Below are 19,784 nucleotides of genomic sequence, written 5' to 3'. Positions count from 1 at the left end.
AATTTATTATGAACAAAAATGCTGACACGAAAGTTAATGTATTCCACGACAAATTCATATCATTATTTGAAAAATGCTTCCCATATATGCTAATGAGGAAGGACACTAATGAGCAGTGAAAAGACTACGAATCATTAGAGGAACTGAACTATCTTCAGAAAGGAAAAGGGAAATGTATCTTTTGGTAAAAGCAAATAGAGATCTCGCAGTAGTTGTCCACTATCAAAAATACTCAAAAGTACTAAAAAAGCTTATTTAAAAACAAGGAACATGCACTTTAAGTCAGAAGCCAGTAACTCTGACAACGGTCTTAAGGCATAAAGAATATAGTCATGCGAGAACAATTGGCCAAACAGCAGGACATCACTATTGAATTAAATGGAAGAAATGTATTTAATTTCTTAAACATAATAGAAATACAGGGACAATATGAAGGCAAACAGTTTAAGAAAAAATCACTGTAGTATATTAAAAGATCAACTCTCATAAAATTAAATCACCAAGGCAAATCGGTGCTGACCACCTTAAGACATAAAGTCAGATTCATCTGCAACGGGAAGACCTTGCCGAAAGAGTTACTGCATCTGTGGGAAACTTCCTGCAAAAAGGGATACAACGAGACACAAATAAAGACAGACTGAAAAGAGGAGGGAGGGAAAACCAGAAAAACATATGCAGGGCCGTAGATGGCCAAGATCGCCAGAAAAGTGGAGAAACACCAGATGGAGACAGTTTTCCACGCAACACGAAAAATTAAGGCCGTGCTTGGCTCTTCCAAACATCAGTTAGGACTGCTGACGATGGGTGCTTAGTGTACTGAGTGCGAACGTGGGGTGCAGTACATCGGACATGTTCTGAGACTTGGTTGTCAAAGAGGCGGTACAGATAAGTTTGCACAACGATTTGTAGGATTGGTGCATAAGTCCGTAGCGTTTTTCTATAAGTTTAATAAACACACCAGTCCACATAACAGGAACTTAAGAAATGCAGGAATCCTTGGTTTTTAGGTGAAGAATTTTCCGAGCCATATTCGGAGCGCATTTTCAGCCGGAAAGGAAGCAATTCAAAGGTTGTTCGATAGACACGGGAAAAGGCGAAAATCAGGGGGCGCAAGATCAGGTGAACAAGATGGGAGCGGAACGACTCTCCAGCACGACTCCTGTACAACGTTTTGTGTCAGTCCAGCAGGATGCAGGCGGAAGTTACCGTGGAGTAGTGTCACTTCGCGCAGTCGTCCTGGTCGCTGTTCTTGACAATAAAAGTCAGCAGTGGTGGTTACGCGACGGGGAAGCAATTCTTAGTACATCACACCGTCACTGTTTCACCATACGCGTAACTTTTATGGAAGCGGATGGACCTTTTCGAATAGTTGCTGCTCTATTAATAGCAATAACAACACTCAACACTCAATAACCGTTCAAATTACCGTAAAAATTACAACAATTAACAGTCAAGAATGATGAGGTTACCAAAAGCCACATAGCCGTATGAAGGTCCTTTGCTCGCGCTACTGCCGGTTTCACGTCAGTATAGACCCATCTTCAGGTTTGTAATGGTTATATTTCCATAACGTAGATGCGCAATTACGGAGTCCCAGCTTTAGGAAAGTTATTCACGTTAAAAGTCAAACCATTTTCTTGCTGTGCTCTGTACAGTGGTATTATCCCCATCAACGGCACGAATGTTTTTGGATACCTCTGTTGCTGTCACCTCTCTGTTGAACTCTAGAAGAAGAATATGCGGTCTCTTCAAAAATTCCGGAACATTCGTAATTTCGCGCAAATGGTGTGTTGGAGCGGAATACGGTTGGCATCCTCGCACAAGCCTGTGTCTGATATGTAACTGCCCGAAATTTCCGTGTTGTATGTGTGTTAGTTATTATTTAGTGCTGTATTGAGTAGAACGCCGCGTCGCACAGTTATCGAACTTCGAAATGGGAGGACTAGAGGAGCAACGCCTCTGCATTAAATTTTGCCTGAACAGCAAGCAAATCTTTTCAGAGACACACCAAATGTTGCAGGAAGCCTGTGACGATGGCTGCTTAAGCGGTACACGATGTTACGAGTGATTCACGCGGTTTAAAAATGACCCGTCGGAAGTTAGACACTATTTCAGGACGCCCTTTGACGTCTACCGACAACGTCCACGTCAGGAACATCAACAAAATTGTGCGTGCGTGTCCGAGAGATTGAAGAAGAAGGTAAACATTTCAGCTGGATCATGTCATTAAATCCTGACGCAGCATCTTGGAAGGGATTGGTTGTCACCAAGTTTACCCCTTGCCTCATGAGTTAAGACCAGAAAGACCTTCACCTCGCAATCTGTGAAGAGCTTTTGGATCGCGCAAGTGAGGACGAGATGTTCCTTAAGAGAATCATAACTATTGATAAGACGTGGATCTACGGTTATGATGTTGAGACCAAGGCTACCATCGGGACGTGTTGCGACGCTTGCGAGAAAATGTGAGAAGGAAACGGCCTAAAATGTGACGAGGCAATTCATGGCTCTTGCATCACGATAACGCAACTGCACATTCATCCCTGGTGGTGAGTGACTCTTGCACAAAAAGCGAAATCACTGAGCTGCCTCATCCTCCGTACTCTCCAGACCTGTCCGCTACGCACTTACCATTACTTTTAAAGCTGAAAACCTCGCTGAAAGGACGGCGATTTGCAACGATAGACGAGATAAAAGAAAATTTGCAGACAGTGCTTCGCACGATTCAGCAGGAGGTGTCCCAAGATTGCTTCCGGAAGTGGATGGTTCAAATGGTTCAAATGGCTCTGAGCAGTATGGGACTTAACTTCTGAGGTCATCAGTCCCCTAGAAATTAGAACTACCTAAACCTAACTAACCTAAGGACATTACACACACCCATGCCCGAGGCAGGATTCGAACTTGCCACACCGACATCCGCTGGAGGTAGAAACGGCGTTGGGAGCGGTATATCAATTGTGGAGGGGAGTATTTCGAAGGGGACCATGCACAATAAATAAAAGGTAAGTGTAGTGGAATTTTGTGGACAAAACTCCGGAAACTTTTTAACAGACCTCGTATCTCGGATTTCTCCACTTGGCAGCTCTACGCGCTGCCCCCATTTCTCAAAATAACAACGTGTCAGCTCTGACAGCAACAATGAACTACAAATAAAAAATGACAATCGATAAATAAACCCATCGGAGCCGGAGTATCAACATGCAGAACATAAACCCTACGGACTTATTCACCAACGTAACAATAAACCGGAACAACGGATTTCATTTCAGCACAACTGCGTAACACGACAGGAACGCCCCGGTGTGAAGGCTGCGGGGTTCGCGGAGAGGATGGACAGCCACCGCTACTCGACGCCCGCACCAGCGCCGCGCCCCGCCGCTTTCCCCAATCCGCCGACCCCGTCGCGTTCCCCCACCACCGGGGGGACACGTTCTTCCGGAGCCGCGTGATTGACGCACATACATAAGTAGTCAGCGGGCCAGCGGCTACGTAGATACGACGAACACAGCATCCCGACACTTCGCCTGAAGATGATAGGTGCATAACTCATTGAAACATTGCGACAACATGACGCCACCACTCGGCTGGTAATTTGAGAAAATTTTGTCAGGTAGTATATCTTGTTTCTCTTGGCTTGTGAAAGACGACTATTTTTTTGGACTAACCAGCACACGACACACATGTATCGTATAGACAACATTAAAGCTATTTCTCACGTTAACATACAGGGTTCTACAAAAAGGTACGGCCAAACTTTCAGGAAACATTCCCCACACACAAAGAAAGAAAATATGTTATGTGGACATGTGTCCGGAAACGCTTACTTTCCATGTTAGAGCTCATTTTATTACTTCTCTTCAAATCACATTAATCATGGAATGGAAACACACAGCAACAGAACGTACCAGCGTGACTTCAAACACTTTGTTACAGGAAATGTTCAAAATGTCCTCCATTAGCGAGGATACATGCATCCACCCTGCATCGCATGGAATCCCTGATGCTTTGATGCAGCCCTGTAGGATGGCGTATTGTATCACAGCCGTCCACAATACGGGCACGAAGAGTCTCTACATTTGGTACCGGGGTTGCGTAGACAAGAGCTTTCAAATGCCCCCATAAATGAAAGTCAAGAAGGTTGAGGTCAGGAGAGCGTGGAGGCCATGGAATTGGTCCGCCTCTACCAATCCATCGATCACCGAATCTGTTGTTGAGAAGCGTACGAACACTTCGACTGAAATGTGCAGGAGCTCCATCGTGCATGAACCACATGTTGTGTCGTACTTGTAAAGGCACATGTTCTAGAAGTACAGGTAGAGTATCCCGTATGAAATCATGATAACGTGCTCCATTGAGCGTAGGTGGAAGAACATGGGGCTCAATCAAGACATCACCAACAATGCCTGCCCAAACGTTCACAGAAAATCTGTGTTGATGACGTGATTGCACAATTGCGTGCGGATTCTCGTCAGCCCACACATGTCGATTGTGGAAATGTACAATTTGATCACGTTGGAATGAAGCCTCATCCGTAAAGAGAACATTTGCACTGAAATGAGGATGGACACATTGTTGGATGAACCATTCGCAGAAGTGTACCCGTGGAGGCCAATCAGCTGCTGATAGTGCCTGCACACGCTGTACATGGTACGGAAACAACTGGTTCTCCCGTAGCACTTTCCATACAGCGACGTAGTCAACGTTACCTTGTACAGCAGCAACTTCTCTGACGCTGACATTAGGGTTATCGTCAACTGCACGAAGAATTGCCTCGTCCATTGCAGGTGTCCTCGTCGTTCGAGGTCTTCCCCAGTCGCGAGTCATAGGCTGGAATGTTCCGTGCTCCCTAAGACGCCGATCAATTGCTTCGAACGTCTTCCTGTCGGGACACATTCGTTCTGGAAATCTGTCTCGATACAAACGTACCGCGCCACGTTTATGGCCCCGTGCTAATCCATACATCAAGTGGTCATCTGCCAACTCCGCATTTGTAAACATTGCAATGACTACAAAACCACGTTCGTGATGAACACTAACCTGTTGATGCTACGTACTGATGTGCTTGATGCTAGTACTGTAGAGCAATGAGTCGCATGTCAACACAAGCACCGAAGTCAACATTATCTTCCTTCAATTGGGCCAACTGGCGGTGAATCGAGGAAGTACAGTACATACTGACGAAACTAAAATGAGCTCTAACATGGAAATTAAGCGTTTCCGGACACATGTCCACATAACATCTTTTCTTTATTTGTGTGTGAGGAATGTTTCCTGATAGTTTGGCCGTACCTTTTTGTAACACCCTGTATACCTGTATGGTGATGGCGCACCCCAGTGTTTCCTCTTTATAATTTCGCTTATTTGAGTATGAAATCACGAATTCCGCATAGAACAGGAATCAGTTTCTCGATTAAAACGGACCAATCCTATATTACAAACGTTGAAATTATTCCGAAGCTAATAACCCGAATTTGAAGAGTGTACCGCTTTCGAAGTTGTCCCTAGAACAACTGCGATACTAATAGCACAAAATACAACAGTTGGATTTTGAAATGCGGAAGTAATACCGATATCCCTGGAATTAATGAAAAGAAACTATACGGTCCGGCCGGTGTGGCCGTGCGGTTCTAGGCGCTTCAGTCTGGAACGGCGTGACCGCTACGGCCGCAGGTTCGAATCCTGCCTCGGGCATGGGTGTGTGTGATGTCCTTAGGTTAGTTAGATTTAAGTAGTTCTAAGTTATAGGGGACTGATGACCACAGATGTTAAGTCCCATAGTGCCCAGAGCCATTTGAACCATTTTTGAAACTATACGACATTTAGTGAGTACTTTCTCATAATCCATCTGAATGAAAACAGATTTACGACGCCTTAGATGGTTCTGAAAGTAACTGAAGTGAATAGCTTAGCTGAGTCGCCCTGTAGGTCCGGAAAGGTGTGTACTGCTCAGCTCCAGTCCGCACTTAAGTTATGGCGCATAGCGTCAATAGCGAGGTATCGTTGGCGGATAGGGCAGCCAGTGCCTTCCGCTCATGGAAGGCGCTGCCCTGTTCCAGAATTTACGAATACAGCACAGGGAGCGGCTGAACAAGCTCAAGTCTCACCTCGGAGTCGTCCGCAAAAAGGTCGTAGTTGACAGTGAACTCTCCTCTGTACACAGTTTCTTTAGTTTCCTCATCCACGACCTGCGAGAAGTTGGCTGAAACCCCAGGGTATTCTCCATCGTCGCAGACCGCATACTCCAAGACGTCCACAGCGTACGGACCCTGCCAAGCAGAAACAACACGTGTGTTACAACAGAAAGAACTAAGTAATCAAGTAAACACAACAAAATTGGTCCTGATGATGAATCGGGGCTAACGAAAATCTTGATAATGCCGTATTGCTAAGTTAGTTGTCTTTCATCAGAACGTTTTGCTACTACAAGCACTACCAAAATTCAACGAAAAGAGTTCAGGAATACATGTTTTACATAGAGCATACACGCAACATGAATAATCACAATTTGTGAGTTTATATCAATGCTTGCCAACATTTCCTAACCGCCGGAAGGTACACAAGGGTGAAAGAAGACGTATGCCATTCATTGTGATTTCGGCCGTCAATGTGTCACTCAAGCACTCAAACACAGTTTGCAAATACACTGACGGAAGAAATCGCAACACTAACAAGAAGTTGTGCGACATAAACGAAAGTTGGTAGGCGTGTTTCTACAACTGAAAGACAGAGTCAAATTTTGCGGAGGTCGCATAAGAGTGGATCTGTCACTATGAGGATGAAAATCAGGTTTGCTTCAAATACACGCTGTAACCATCGTGAGTTATCTTTGAGGTTGGCAGTGGTGAGTAGATGTTAGTCAAGAATGCCTTGCAAGGAGACCGGGCTCCGGATGGCCACATGGCACTACCGAGACGGCGTGTGGCTCTGGCACATAGTACTGCGTCTGCAGAAGCAATTTCAGCAGCAGTTGGCACCACTGTGACACACCGGACCGATACAAATCGGTTAGTTCAAAGACAGCTTCGAGACAGTCGGCCTGGAGCGTGCGTTCCACTGACTCCAACCACGGCCATTCGTGTCAAACATGAGTTCATTGAAGGGCCGGGTGGAGGCCTGTTGTGTTTTTTTATGAAAACTGGTTCTGGCTCGGTGCCAGCGATGGTCGTGTGTTGGTCAGAAGGAGGCCAGGCGATGGCCTTCAACCAACCTGTCTGCGCGCCAGACACACTAGACTTACAGCTGGACTTACGGCCTGGGGTGCGATTTCGTCTGACAGCAGGAGCACTCTCGTGGTTATCCCACACCCTCTGACTGCAAATCCGTATGTCAATCTGGTGATTCGATCTGTTGTGCTGCCATTCATGAACAGCACACCGTAAGTGTTTTCTAGCAGGATAACGCTCTCCCACAAACCACTGTTGTAGACCAACATACTCTACAGAGTGTCAACATGTTGCCTTGGCCTGCCCAATCACCAGATCTATCTTCCATCGAGTTACATAGGACATCATCGGACAACAACTCCACCGTCATCCACAACCGGTATTAAGCGTCCTTGTGCTGACCGATCAAGTGCAACAGTCCTTGAACTCCATCCCTCAAACTGACAGCCGTGACCGCTCGACACAACGTATGCACGTTTGCATGCTTGCATTCAACATTCTGGCGGTTACACCGGCTATTAATGTGCCAGATATTCACATTTGCAATGGTTTATCCCGCGCTTACATTAACCTGTGATCTTGCATTGTTCATCGCTTAAATATGTTACTTACCCAAACGTATTTCGGAAATTTTATTAATATACATTAATTATATTTTGGTCCTGCGATTTTTCCTATCGGTGTATTACTGCTATCAAATTCCGGGAGTGCAATGCGTGACAATAAATAGAAGGTAATAGCATGTTTGTTAAAAGCAATGTGCCGAGTTGAGTTCCCGGTCCGACATACTGTTTAAATCTCGTAGGAACATTCAAAGTAGTACATACTAGCTATAGAGTGAGACATCCACTGTTCAAAAAACTCCAGGTGGTACTATTCAAGTATTGCGAGGTCAGATTACCGGAGATATGGTTTGTGAACTGGAGATCAAAGTTGTAAAAGAGCTGGCGAAAGAGGCATTTCAGAAGCAGAAAAGGCTTTTAGCTAGTAGTTTGAACGCAAGATTAAGGAAGCTACTGGTGAAATGACTGATATTAAGCGTGTCCCTGTACGGATGTACGGATTAGAAACTCGGACATTGAGAAATCAGGACGAGAGGAGAATTGAAGCTCGTGGAATGTGGATATGGCGCGGGATGGAGAAGTGCAGCAGGACTGATAAAGTCAGGAATTGGGAGGTACTGAGAAGAGTTGGAAAAGTTCGGAAAATGTTGCTAACAGTGAGTAATAGGAAGCTAAACTGGATAGAACATAATTTGAGACGAGAATGCCTTCTAGTAGAAGCAACTGAAGTCTTTATTCGAGGGAAGAGAGGGAAGGGCAGAAGAAGATACCAGATGTTGAATGGCGTCAGTAGAGCTCAAAAATGCTTCAAATGGCTCTGAGCACTGTGGGACTCAACTGCTGAGGTCATTAGTCCCCTAGAACTTAGAACTAGTTAAACCTAACTAACCTAAGGACATCACAAACATCCATGCCCGAGGCAGGATTCGAACCTGCGACCGTAGCGGTCTTGCGGTTCCAGACTGCAGCGCCTTTAACCGCACGGCCACTTCGGCCGGCTCAGTAGAGCTCAACGTCGATACCAGAGAATGAAGACCAAAGCATTGAACATATAAACATTGTGGAGTAAGAGGTCTAAACTTACTGCAAGGCAGATACCCAAATGATTATGATGTTGCAGTTGTTTCCCCACGATATATTTTCTTCAGGAGCGCTGCAGTAGTAAGGTATGAAGGGGAGCCTTTATGTGGTTTGGAAGGTATGCGGAAGCACTGGCAGGTGTGAAGCACTAAGGCCTGGTTTGTTCAGTCCGCGAAACGCAAGGTTTGGGGAAGGAGTTGCAATCTGATATACAGCTTTAAAGTATCAAATATTTCTCTCAGCATAACGACCATGATGACAAAATTATAGAAATGCAGAGAGATACTGACAACAGTATTCTTGCATGCCGTTCTCGAATCGAATAAGAATTGGGAAAAAATTCTGCACTATGCAAACTACAGCCGCACATCACACAGACACTTAGGGAGTGCAAGTACGGATGCAGAGACCAGCTCTTGTCTTCGCAACATCTGCTGCGTCACAGTCAATGATGCAATGATGGATGAGCAAAATTTTGCCATTGCTGCTATTAACATGGACAGCAAAAGAAAGCTGCTGAAGTCAGCTCTTGCGTATCAGAGGGAAGAAGATTCGTGGCCGACCAACGAACTGGTGAACTGGCAGACTAGAACAAGCAGCAGTGACCCGTCTGTAGTGGGGATTGCGATGTTGGAGGTTCTTGCAACAAATCGACACAACGCTTACCTGTGCAAATGTTATTTTGTTCTTGCATCTGACGGTGTATATAAACACGAAATCCGTTATCAATACAAACGAAGACATTGGCTGACTGCAGCATACTGTAGAATGGCACAGATAACCAACGTCAATGTGTGTTAAGAATCAGAGCCTGCTGCACAACCGTTTATTAGTTGTTTTCATTTGTGTAAGAGTTCTATGCAGCATCTGGCCTGCTCTCAGTATTCATCACTTTAACGTGCGACGGTAACATATTCTTACCACATGACTCATATTCTATGACCGATGTACAGTATGACAATTGCCAAGACCGCGTTAGTGACCGTACAGGAAGTTCAAAAATGTTCCAATGGGTGTGAAATCTTATGGGTCTTAACTGCTAAGATCATCAGTCCCTAAGCTTACACACTACTTAACCTAAATTATAGTAAGGACGAACACACACACACACACACACACACACACACACACACACACACACCCATGCCCGAGGGAGGACTCGAACCTCCGCCGGGATCAGCCAGGAAGTTCGTAATTTTGTAAAAAGCGGGGCACGAGGGAGTTCTGAATATCGATCTCCCGCGCTGTGACCACTTAACCACGACGCTGTTGTTCTTGCAATTGACTCGTTGTCTTGAGCTTGGAACATTCACTGTTTCCATATTACTACTTTTTTCACAGTTCGGTACGCCTTCTTTCTGTTTTCATGCTTGCTCTGTGTTCAGTTTTTGACGGGCAATCCACTGGAGCATTTTACCCCTAAATCTGAGGGTGATGCGGTGGGGAGTTTCTCTCATCAATAAGACGCCTCAGGGAGCGCGCCTGCACCACTTTATCGTGGATTTCTCTCGGAAGAACCAGAGGTCGAGATACGACCTAACGTAAGTGAACCAGACTGGCCTCAGGATTTCGGGTAACCACAGCAACCTGTGCTGTCGCCGTCACCCACCCAGAGATTGCTGCTCATTGTGCGCCAGGCGTTCAGTCTCATCAGAAGTCGTCGAAAATTTTCAGTTCCTGGTCATCTGGGAAGCTTCCGTATCTCATAGGTGTGTCAAGTTTCAAAATACACCGCCTGACAAAGATAGAGGAGAATCCCGAAGGGAAGCAAGAAACGAAATGAAACTCCACGGGCTGAGAGGATACATAATGTTATTGCACCGATTACAGTATCGAGTCACGTTTACAGACAACAGTATGAGCCGACTTGTCGGTGTGACCTGGCCTGGATGCAAGCACTGATTCGGTTGGGCAGCGAGGCACAAAGCAGTTGTGTCCCGAGGCAAGCCGGCCCGCAGCTGTTGCGACTGGTCCTCGATATCCCGGCTGCTGAGTTCACGTGGGAGACGCTTCCGCACTTGTTCTTTCGCCGTCGGATGTGGGGACCTTACTGGCCACGACAGTAGCTGAACATCACACAGGCATTTCACAGACACTGCTGTGATTGGGTCAATATTGTACTGTTGAGAAATGGCACCACGACGTCTTATGAGAGGTAATATGAGGGGTACCAAAAAAATCGGAATAACATTACCATGGGCATAGTTTGTGTAGCACGCGTTTCTGCCGGTACGCGAGTATGGCGGAACTCATTGCCAGTTAACTGCCGCCTGTATTCTACATCTACATTTACACTCCGCAAGCCACCCAACGGTGTGTGGCGGAGAGCACTTTACGTGCCACTGTCATTACCTACCTTTTCTGTTCCAGTAGCGTATGGTTTGCGGGAAGAACGACTGTCTGAAAGCCTCCGTGCGCGCTCTAATCTCTCTAATTTTACATTCGTGATCTCCTCGGGAGGTATAAGTAGGGGGAAGCAATATATTCGATACCTCATCCAGAAACGCACCCTCTCGAAACCTGGCGAGCAAGCTACACCGCGATACAGAGCGCTTCTCTTGCAGAGTCTGCCACTTGAGTTTGTTAAACATCTCCGTAACGCTATCACGGTTACCAAATAACCCTGTGACGAAACGCGCCGCTCTTCTTTGGATCTTCTCTATATCCTCCGTAAACCCGACCTGGTACAGATCCCACGCTGATGAGCAATACTCAAGTATAGGTCGAACGAGTGTTTTGTAAGCCGCTTCCTTTGTTGATGGACTACATTTTCTAAGGACTCTCCCAATGAATCTCAACCTGGTACCCGCCTTACCAACAATTAATTTTATATGATCATTCCACTTCAAATCGTTCCGCACGCATACTCCCAGATATTTTACAGAAGTAACTGCTACCAGTGTTTGTTCCGCTATCATATAATCATACAGTAAAGGATCCTTCTTTCTATGCATTCGCAATACATTACATTTGTCTATGTTAAGGGTCAGTTGCCACTCCCTGCACCATGTGCCTATCCGCTGCAGATCTTCCTGCATTTCGCTACAATTTTCTAATGCTGCAACTTCTCTGTATACTACAGCATCATCCGCGAAAAGCCGCATGGAACTTCCGACACTATCTACTATGTCATTTATATATATTGTGAAAAGCAATGGTCCCATAACACTCCCCTGTGGCACGCCAGAGGTTACTTTAACGTCTGTAGACGTCTCTCCATTGACAACAACATGCTGTGTTCTGTTTGCTAAAAATTCTTCAATCCAGCCACACAGCTGGTGTGATATTCCGTAGGCTCTCACTTTCTTTATCAGGCGACAGTGCGGAACTGTATCGAACGCCTTCCGGAAGTCAAGAAAAATAGCATCTACCTGGGAGCCTGTATCTAATATTTTCTGGGTCTCATGAACAAATAAAGCGAGTTGGGTCTCACACGATCGCTGTTTCCGGAATCCATGTTGATTCCTACATAGTAGATTCTGGGTTTCCGAAAACGACATGATACTCGAGCAAAAAACATGTTCTAAAATTCTACAACAGATCGACGTCAGAGATATAGGTCAATAGTTTTGCGCATCTGCTCGACGACCCTTCTTGAAGACTGGGACTACCTGTGCTCTTTTCAATCATTTGGAACCTTCCGTTCCTCTAGAGACTTGCGGTACACGGCTGTTAGAAGGGGGGCAAGTTCTTTCGCGTACTCTCTGTAGAATCGAATTGGTATCCCGTCAGGTCCAGTGGACTTTCCTCTGTTGAGTGATTCCAGTTGCTTTTCTATTCCTTGGACACTTATTTCGATGTCAGCCATTTTTTCGTTTGTGCGAGGATTTAGAGAAGGAACTGCAGTGCGGTCTTCCTCTGTGAAACAGCTTTGGAAAAAGGTGTTTAGTATTTCAGCTTTACGCGTGTCATCCTCTGTTTCAATGCCATCATCATCCCGGAGTGTCTGGATATGCTGTTTCGAGCCACTTACTGATTTAACGTAAGACCAGAACTTCCTAGGATTTTCTGTCAAGTCGGTACATAGAATTTTACTTTCCAATTCACTGAACGCTTCACGCGTAGCCCTCCTTACGCTAACTTTGACATCGTTTAGCTTCTGTTTGTCTGAGAGGTTTTGGCTGCGTTTAAATCTGGAGTGAAACTCTCTTTGATTTCGCAGTAGTTTCCTAACTTTGTTGTTGTACCACGGTGGGTTTTTCCCGTCCCTCACAGTTTTACTCGGCACGTACCTGTCTAAAACGCATTTTACGATTGCCTTGAACTTTTTTCATAAACACTCAACATTGTCAGTGTCGGAACAGAAATTTTCGTTTTGATCTGTTAGGTAGTCTGAAATCTGCCTTCTATTACTCTTGCTAAACAGATAAACCGTCCTCCCTTTTTTTATATTCCTATTAACTTCCATATTCAGGGATGCTGCAACGGCTCTCTGATCACTGATTCCCTGTTCTGTACATACAGAGTCGAAAAGTTCGGGTCTGCTTGTTATCAGTAGGTCCAAGATGTTATCTCCACGAGTCGGTTCTCTGTTTAATTGCTCGAGGTAATTTTCGGACAGTGCACTCAGTATAATGTCACTCGATGCTCTGTCCCTACCACCCGTCCTAAACATCTAGGTGTCCCAATCTATATCTGGTAAATTGAAATCTCCACCTAAGACTATAACATGCTGAGAAAATTTATGTGAAATGTATTCCAAATTTTCTCTCAGTTGTACTGCCACTAATGTTGCTGAGTCGGGAGGTCGGTAAAAGGAGCCAATTATTAACCTAGCTCGGTTGTTGAGTGTAACCTCCACCCATAATAATTCACAGGAGCTATCCACTTGTAGTTCACTACAGGATAAACTACTGCTAACAGCGACGAACACTCCACCACCGGTTGCATGCAATCTGTCCTTTCTAAACACCGTCTGTGCCTTTGTAAAAATTTCGGCAGAATTTATCTCTGGCTTCAGCCAGCTTTCCGTACCTATAACGATTTCAGCTTCGGTGCTTTCTATCAGTGCTTGAAGTTCCGGTACTTTACCAATGCAGCTTCGACAGTTTACAATTGCAATACCGATTGCTTCTTTGTCCCCGCATGTCCTGACTTTGCCCCGCACCCTTTGAGGCTGTTGCCCTTTCTGTACTTGCCCGAGGCCATCTAACCTAAAAAACCGCCCAGTCCACGCCACACAACCCCTGCTACCCGTGTAGCCGCCTGATGCGTGTAGTGGACTCCTGACCTATCCAGCGGAACCCGAAACCCCACCACCCTATGGCCCAAGTCGAGGAATCTGCAGCCTACTCGGTCGCAGAACCGTCTCAGCCTCTGATTCAGTCCCTCCACTCAGCTCTGTACCAAAGATCCGCAGTCAGTCCTGTCGACGATGCTGCAGATGGTGAGCTCTGCTTTCATCCCACTAGCGAGACTGGCAGTCTTCACCAAACCAGATAGCCGCCGGAAGCCAGAGAGGATTTCCTCCGATCCACAGCGACACACATCATTGGTGCCGACATGAGCGACCACTTGCAGATGGGTGCGCCCTGTACCCTTCATGGCATCCGGAAGGACCTTTCCACATGTGGAATGACTCCCCCCGTTATGCACACGGAGTGCACATTGGTTTTCTTCCCCTCTCTTGGTGCCATATCCCTAAGGGGCCCCATTACGCGCCTGACGTTGGAGCTCCCAACTACCAGTAAGCCCACCCTCTGCGACCGCCCGGATCTTGCAGACTGAGGGGCAACCTCTGGAACAGGACAAGCAGCCATGTCCAGCCGAAGATCAGTATCAGTCGAGTATCATATACTCTTTGTCCATATTGAGTGTAACTCGATTTTGACCCATGAAGTCGGCTGCTATGATTATGGGTACAGTAAGTTCCGCTTCTGTTTCATGCCCCTGACATGAAAAATTACACGCGCTAGACAACTAATCACAGCTAACGCACCCATGAGTCATAGGTTAACCTGTCAATATGTTAGCCTTGTTCTCCCATTGGTTTGTTATCGTTACTTTATTTTCCTCATTACTTTTAACGACTGACATCTGAATGCTTTGGGATGAAGTTATTTGCCCATAATCTTTATTAAACGCCTCTGTTACTTCTTTATATATATATATATATATATATACTCCTGGAAATTGTAATAAGAACACCGTGAATTCATTGTCCCAGGAGGGGGAAACTTTATTGACACATTCCTGGGGTCAGATACATCACATGATCACACTGACAGAACCACAGGCACATAGACACAGGCAACAGAGCATGCACAATGTCGGCACTAGTACAGTGTATATCCACTGCTGCAGTGTATATCCACTGCTGCTATTCTCCCATGGAGACGATCGTAGAGATGCTGGATGTAGTCCTGTGGAACGGCTTGCCATGCCATTTCCACCTGGCGCCTCAGTTGGGCCAGCATTCGTGCTGGACGTGCAGACCGCGTGAGACGACGCTTCATCCAGTCCCAAACATGCTCAATGGGGGACAGATCCGGAGATCTTGCTGGCCAGGGTAGTTGACTTACACCTTCTAGAGCACGTTGGGTGGCACGGGATACATGCGGACGTGCATTGTCCTGTTGGAACAGCAAGTTCCCTTGCCGGTCTAGGAATGGTAGAACGATGGGTTCGATGACGGTTTGGATGTACCGTGCACTATTCAGTGTCCCCTCGACGATCACCAGTGGTGTACGGCCAGTGTAGGAGATCGCTCCCCACACCATGATGCCGGGTGTTGGCCCTGTGTGCCTCGGTCGTATGCAGTCCTGATTGTGGCGCTCACCTGCACGGCGCCAAACACGCATACGACCATCATTGGCAGCAAGGCAGAAGCGACTCTCATCGCTGAAGACGACACGTCTCCATTCGTCCCTCCATTCACGCCTGTCACGACACCACTGGAGGCGGGCTGCACGATGTTGGGGCGTGAGCGGAAGACGGCCTAACGGTGTGCGGGACCGCAGCCCAGCTTCATGGAGACGGTTGCGAATGGTCCTCGCCGATACCCCAGGAGCAACAGTGTCCCTAATTTGCTGGAAAGTGGCGGTGCGGTCCCCTACGGCACTGCGTAGGATCCTACGGTCTTGGCGTGCATCCGTGCGTCGCTGCGGTCCGGTCCCAGGTCGACGGGCACGTGCACCTTCCGCCGACCACTGGCGACAACATCGATGTACTGTGGAGACCTCACGCCCCACGTGTTGAGCAATTCGGCGGTACGTCCACCCGGCCTCCCGCATGCCCACTATACGCCCTCGCTCAAAGTCCGTCAACTGCACATACGGTTCACGTCCACGCTGTCGCGGCATGCTACCAGTGTTAAAGACTGCGATGGAGCTTCGTATGCCACGGCAAACTGGCTGACACTGACGGCGGCGGTGCACAAATGCTGCGCAGCTAGCGCCATTCGACGGCCAACACCGCGGTTCCTGGTGTGACCGCTGTGCCGTGCGTGTGATCATTGCTTGTACAGCCCTCTCGCAGTGTCCGGAGCAAGTATGGTGGGTCTGACACACCGGTGTCAATGTGTTCTTTTTTCCATTTCCAGGAGTGTATATATAATCATCTGCCTTAGATATCGCTATTGGTGTTATCAATGGTGCTTTATCCTCTTGGCATAGTATTTCTCTCTCCTTTTCGTATAAATGAGCAACATCTTTTACAATTTGGTCATCATCAGTTTTTGTACTACAGTCTATATTCACCGTTAATAACTCCTGTTCCTCATCATCGGTCGATTCCCACACAATTGAATCCCAGAATGCTGGTATTTGTAACCGATTACTCCCTAAACCTACTTCGGAATCTTGCTGATCAAAACTAAGTCTATCTACATGTTTAATTATATAATTAACTTCATTTTACGATTGAATCACTTATGACTGGTCTTCATACCGTTCATCTTGTCAATTCTGTCTTTTACCTGGATTTGGTAGGCTCAATTCGATTTCCTGTACCGGTTCATTTCGCGTGTTTTGTCCTGCTAAAGCTTGATGTTCCCAACCTTTCTGCGTTCTGTCCATTCCATTTCCACCTGCGTAGCATGGATTTTGTGGTTGAAAACCTCTAATCCTACCTGCCTCGCTTGCACGGTGATTATATCTTGGATCATAGTTATCACCGTGGTGTCTAAGACCAAATCCACTATTGTAATTCCGCGGCCCAGCAAAACCATAATTAATTTGCGATCTCTGTTTATTTCCAAAACCATAGTTATTATTGTTATCCCATGGACGATTACCATCCCTTCCAAAATGATTACCTTTTCCTACGCTATTATTGCCATTGTCATTATTGTTAAAGTCTTATCTGTTGCTATTATCCCCCATACCATTGTTTCTTCGTGTCATCTTCACTGAAGATGAATTCAAGTTCTCTAAACATCCCTTTAAATGCTTGTATATTATCTCCTACCAACCAGTGACTGCTGATGTCGCAACGGTAACTGTGCATATACGTATCAGCTCCTCATCACTGTATGGATTACTAAACATTGATTCTTTTTTTGTCATTTCTTCGAAAAATCTAACTGGATTCTTTTCTCCTGAATTTTCGAATAACTCTTTCTGTATTCATACTTTATTCTAATTTGGGATTCCGTGGACCAGTATCGCTTCAAGAATGTGGATTTAAATTGTTCATACGATTGACAATTTGCAGCTACTCTTTGCATGGTTTCCGCTATTGCGCCTTCCATATGCCCACAAATGAAGTCAAGTTTACGTCTAAGGGGCCAATGCTCTGGTAAACCGATCTGGAATTGATTTACAAACGCGCATGTGTATAAGCCGTTCCCGCTTTCATTGTAATGTTGCAATTTTCTGACTATCAAAAGGTGATCATTGTCAAATTTTTCTATTCCACCATACGGCGTTTGTGTTTTCACAACATTACCCGGTCCCTTCAACTGTCATGTTGTTTTGTATTTGTTCTGATACATTTGGGTCCTGAGATGACAGATTTACGTCCCATCTAGCTTCGTATCTACGCAGTGGTGTGCAGTTATCTAAACCGTGCCGTTCCTCGTGTATCGGACTGAAAGATTCGTTTAAATTTCCCGTTAGTGGATCAGTCTTTTGTTTTCCTAGTTGATTCATATTGACTTGCGGTTAATAACCCGTTGTACTATAACTTGGAAATTGAGAAATTGGTGCATGTGTCGTCGCAACTTGCTCTGTTCTCGCGTCACTCGCGTACGTTCGGAGGGTCGGCTGCCGCTCTGCTGGAATTGCCGCCTTTACCGTTTCTCGCTCCATTGTCTGCTGTGACCGCACATTACCTGCTTCGTTCACCTGTGTTAACTTTTGTCTTCTCATTTGCTTCTGTTTCGTGTCGGTAACTACTGACGCAACCTCTTGTGGATGTACGACTGGAAGTTAATGTTTTTTTTTTGTGTTTCCGCTGCTGCTACGAAAGATTGCACAACTGACTTGTTTACTTCTGGATTTTTGTCCATCACTATGTCGGATGATACTACCGATTTCGTTGCCTCACTACTGCTTTCTGTACGGTTCTCGATACACTGCTTCAGTTCTGTAAGAAGCTGTTCATACTGTTTCTGATTTTTTGAGACGGTGTTTTCAGTGAGTGTATCGAATCTTTTTAATGCGACTCGCGTGACACGTTTTCTGACATTGAGCTCTTCCACGATTGTTGCTCCTTACCAGACGTCTTATGTGCTAAATTATCATCTCTTTGATTAACATAAGACACTGGGTCCTGCACCTGGTCAACGTTAGAACGCATCTTTTTCTGGTCAACCATTAACGATTGTATAAGCTCGCGCGAGTCTCTCGCCTCTCTCCAGATTTTAGTAAACTGTTCATTAACTTCCGTTCGTAGCCCTCTTCAATCCGAAACCGCGCGACAGCTACGGTCGCAGGTTAGAATCCTACCTCGGGCATGGATGTATGTGATGTCCTTAGGTTAGTTAGGTTTAAGTAGTTCTACGTTCTAGGGGACTGATGACCTCAGATGTTAAGTCCCATAGTGCTCAGAGCCATTTGAACCACTTGAAGCTTCCGTTCGTAGTTTTTGGTGATATTCGCGGACTTTTTCGAATCCAGCAATGGCTTCAACTTTGAGACAATTTAAGCCAGCATTTGTCTCAGTTTTTAAATCTGCTTCGATCACTGTCCGCGTTGTTACTTTGTGCCAGGAGGGCTCTCAACAAGGGAAGTGTCCAGGCGTCTCAGAGCGTTGTTCGGACATGGAGGAGATACAGAGAGACAGGGACTCTCGATGACAAGCCTCGCTCAGGCCGTCCAAGGGCTACTAATGCAGTGGATGACCGCTACCTGCGGATTATGAGTCGGAGGAACATTGACATCAACGCCACCATGTTGAATAATGCTTTTAGTGGAGCCACAGCACGTCGTGTTACGACTCAAACTGTGCGCAATAGGCTGCATGATGTGCAATATCACTCCCGACGTCCATGGCTAGGTCCATCTTTGCAACCACGACACCATGCAGCGCGGTGCAGATGAGCCCAACAACATGCCGAATAGACCACTCAGGATTGGCATCACGTTCTATTCACCGATGAGTATCGCATATGCCTTCAACCAGGCAATCGTCGGAGACGTGTCTGGATGCAACCGGGTCAGGCTGAATGCCTTGGACACACTGTCCAGCGAGTGAAACACGGTGGAGGTTCCCTGCTGTTTTGGGGTGGCATTATGTGGGGCCGACGTAAGCCGCTGGTGGTAGTGGAAGGCGGCGTAACGGCTGTACGATACGTGAATGCCATCCTCCGACCGATAGTGCACTCAACTTGGCAGCATACTGGCGAGGCATTCGTCTTCATGGACGACAATTCGCGCCCCCATCGTCCACATCTTGTGAATGACTTCCTTCTTGATAACGACATTGCTCGACCAGAGTGGCCAGCTTGTTCTCCAGATATGAACCATATCGAACATGGATAGACTGAAAAGGGCTGTTTATGGACGACGTAACCCACCAACCACTCTGAGGGATCTACGCC

At 46.2% G+C, this 19,784-nt stretch overlaps 1 protein-coding gene across 3 annotated transcripts in view; it reads right to left on the bottom strand.

The window, feature by feature from the left end:
- The window catches only part of LOC126455439 (uncharacterized), a 140,593-nt gene that overhangs the window by 100,927 nt on the left and 19,882 nt on the right, over positions 1-19,784 (bottom strand). For all 3 annotated transcript variants that reach the window (XM_050091189.1, XM_050091188.1, XM_050091190.1), the window contains exon 2: positions 6,102-6,263. In XM_050091189.1, coding sequence (XP_049947146.1) covers positions 6,102-6,263 — 162 coding nt within the window. The remainder of the gene's footprint in view (positions 1-6,101; positions 6,264-19,784) is intronic.

This window comes from Schistocerca serialis, chromosome 2 (assembly GCF_023864345.2).
Source record: "Schistocerca serialis cubense isolate TAMUIC-IGC-003099 chromosome 2, iqSchSeri2.2, whole genome shotgun sequence".
NCBI lineage: Eukaryota > Metazoa > Arthropoda > Insecta > Orthoptera > Acrididae > Schistocerca > Schistocerca serialis.
The sequence above is the reverse complement of the archived record's forward strand: the minus strand, read 5'-3'. Positions and strand labels throughout refer to the sequence as shown.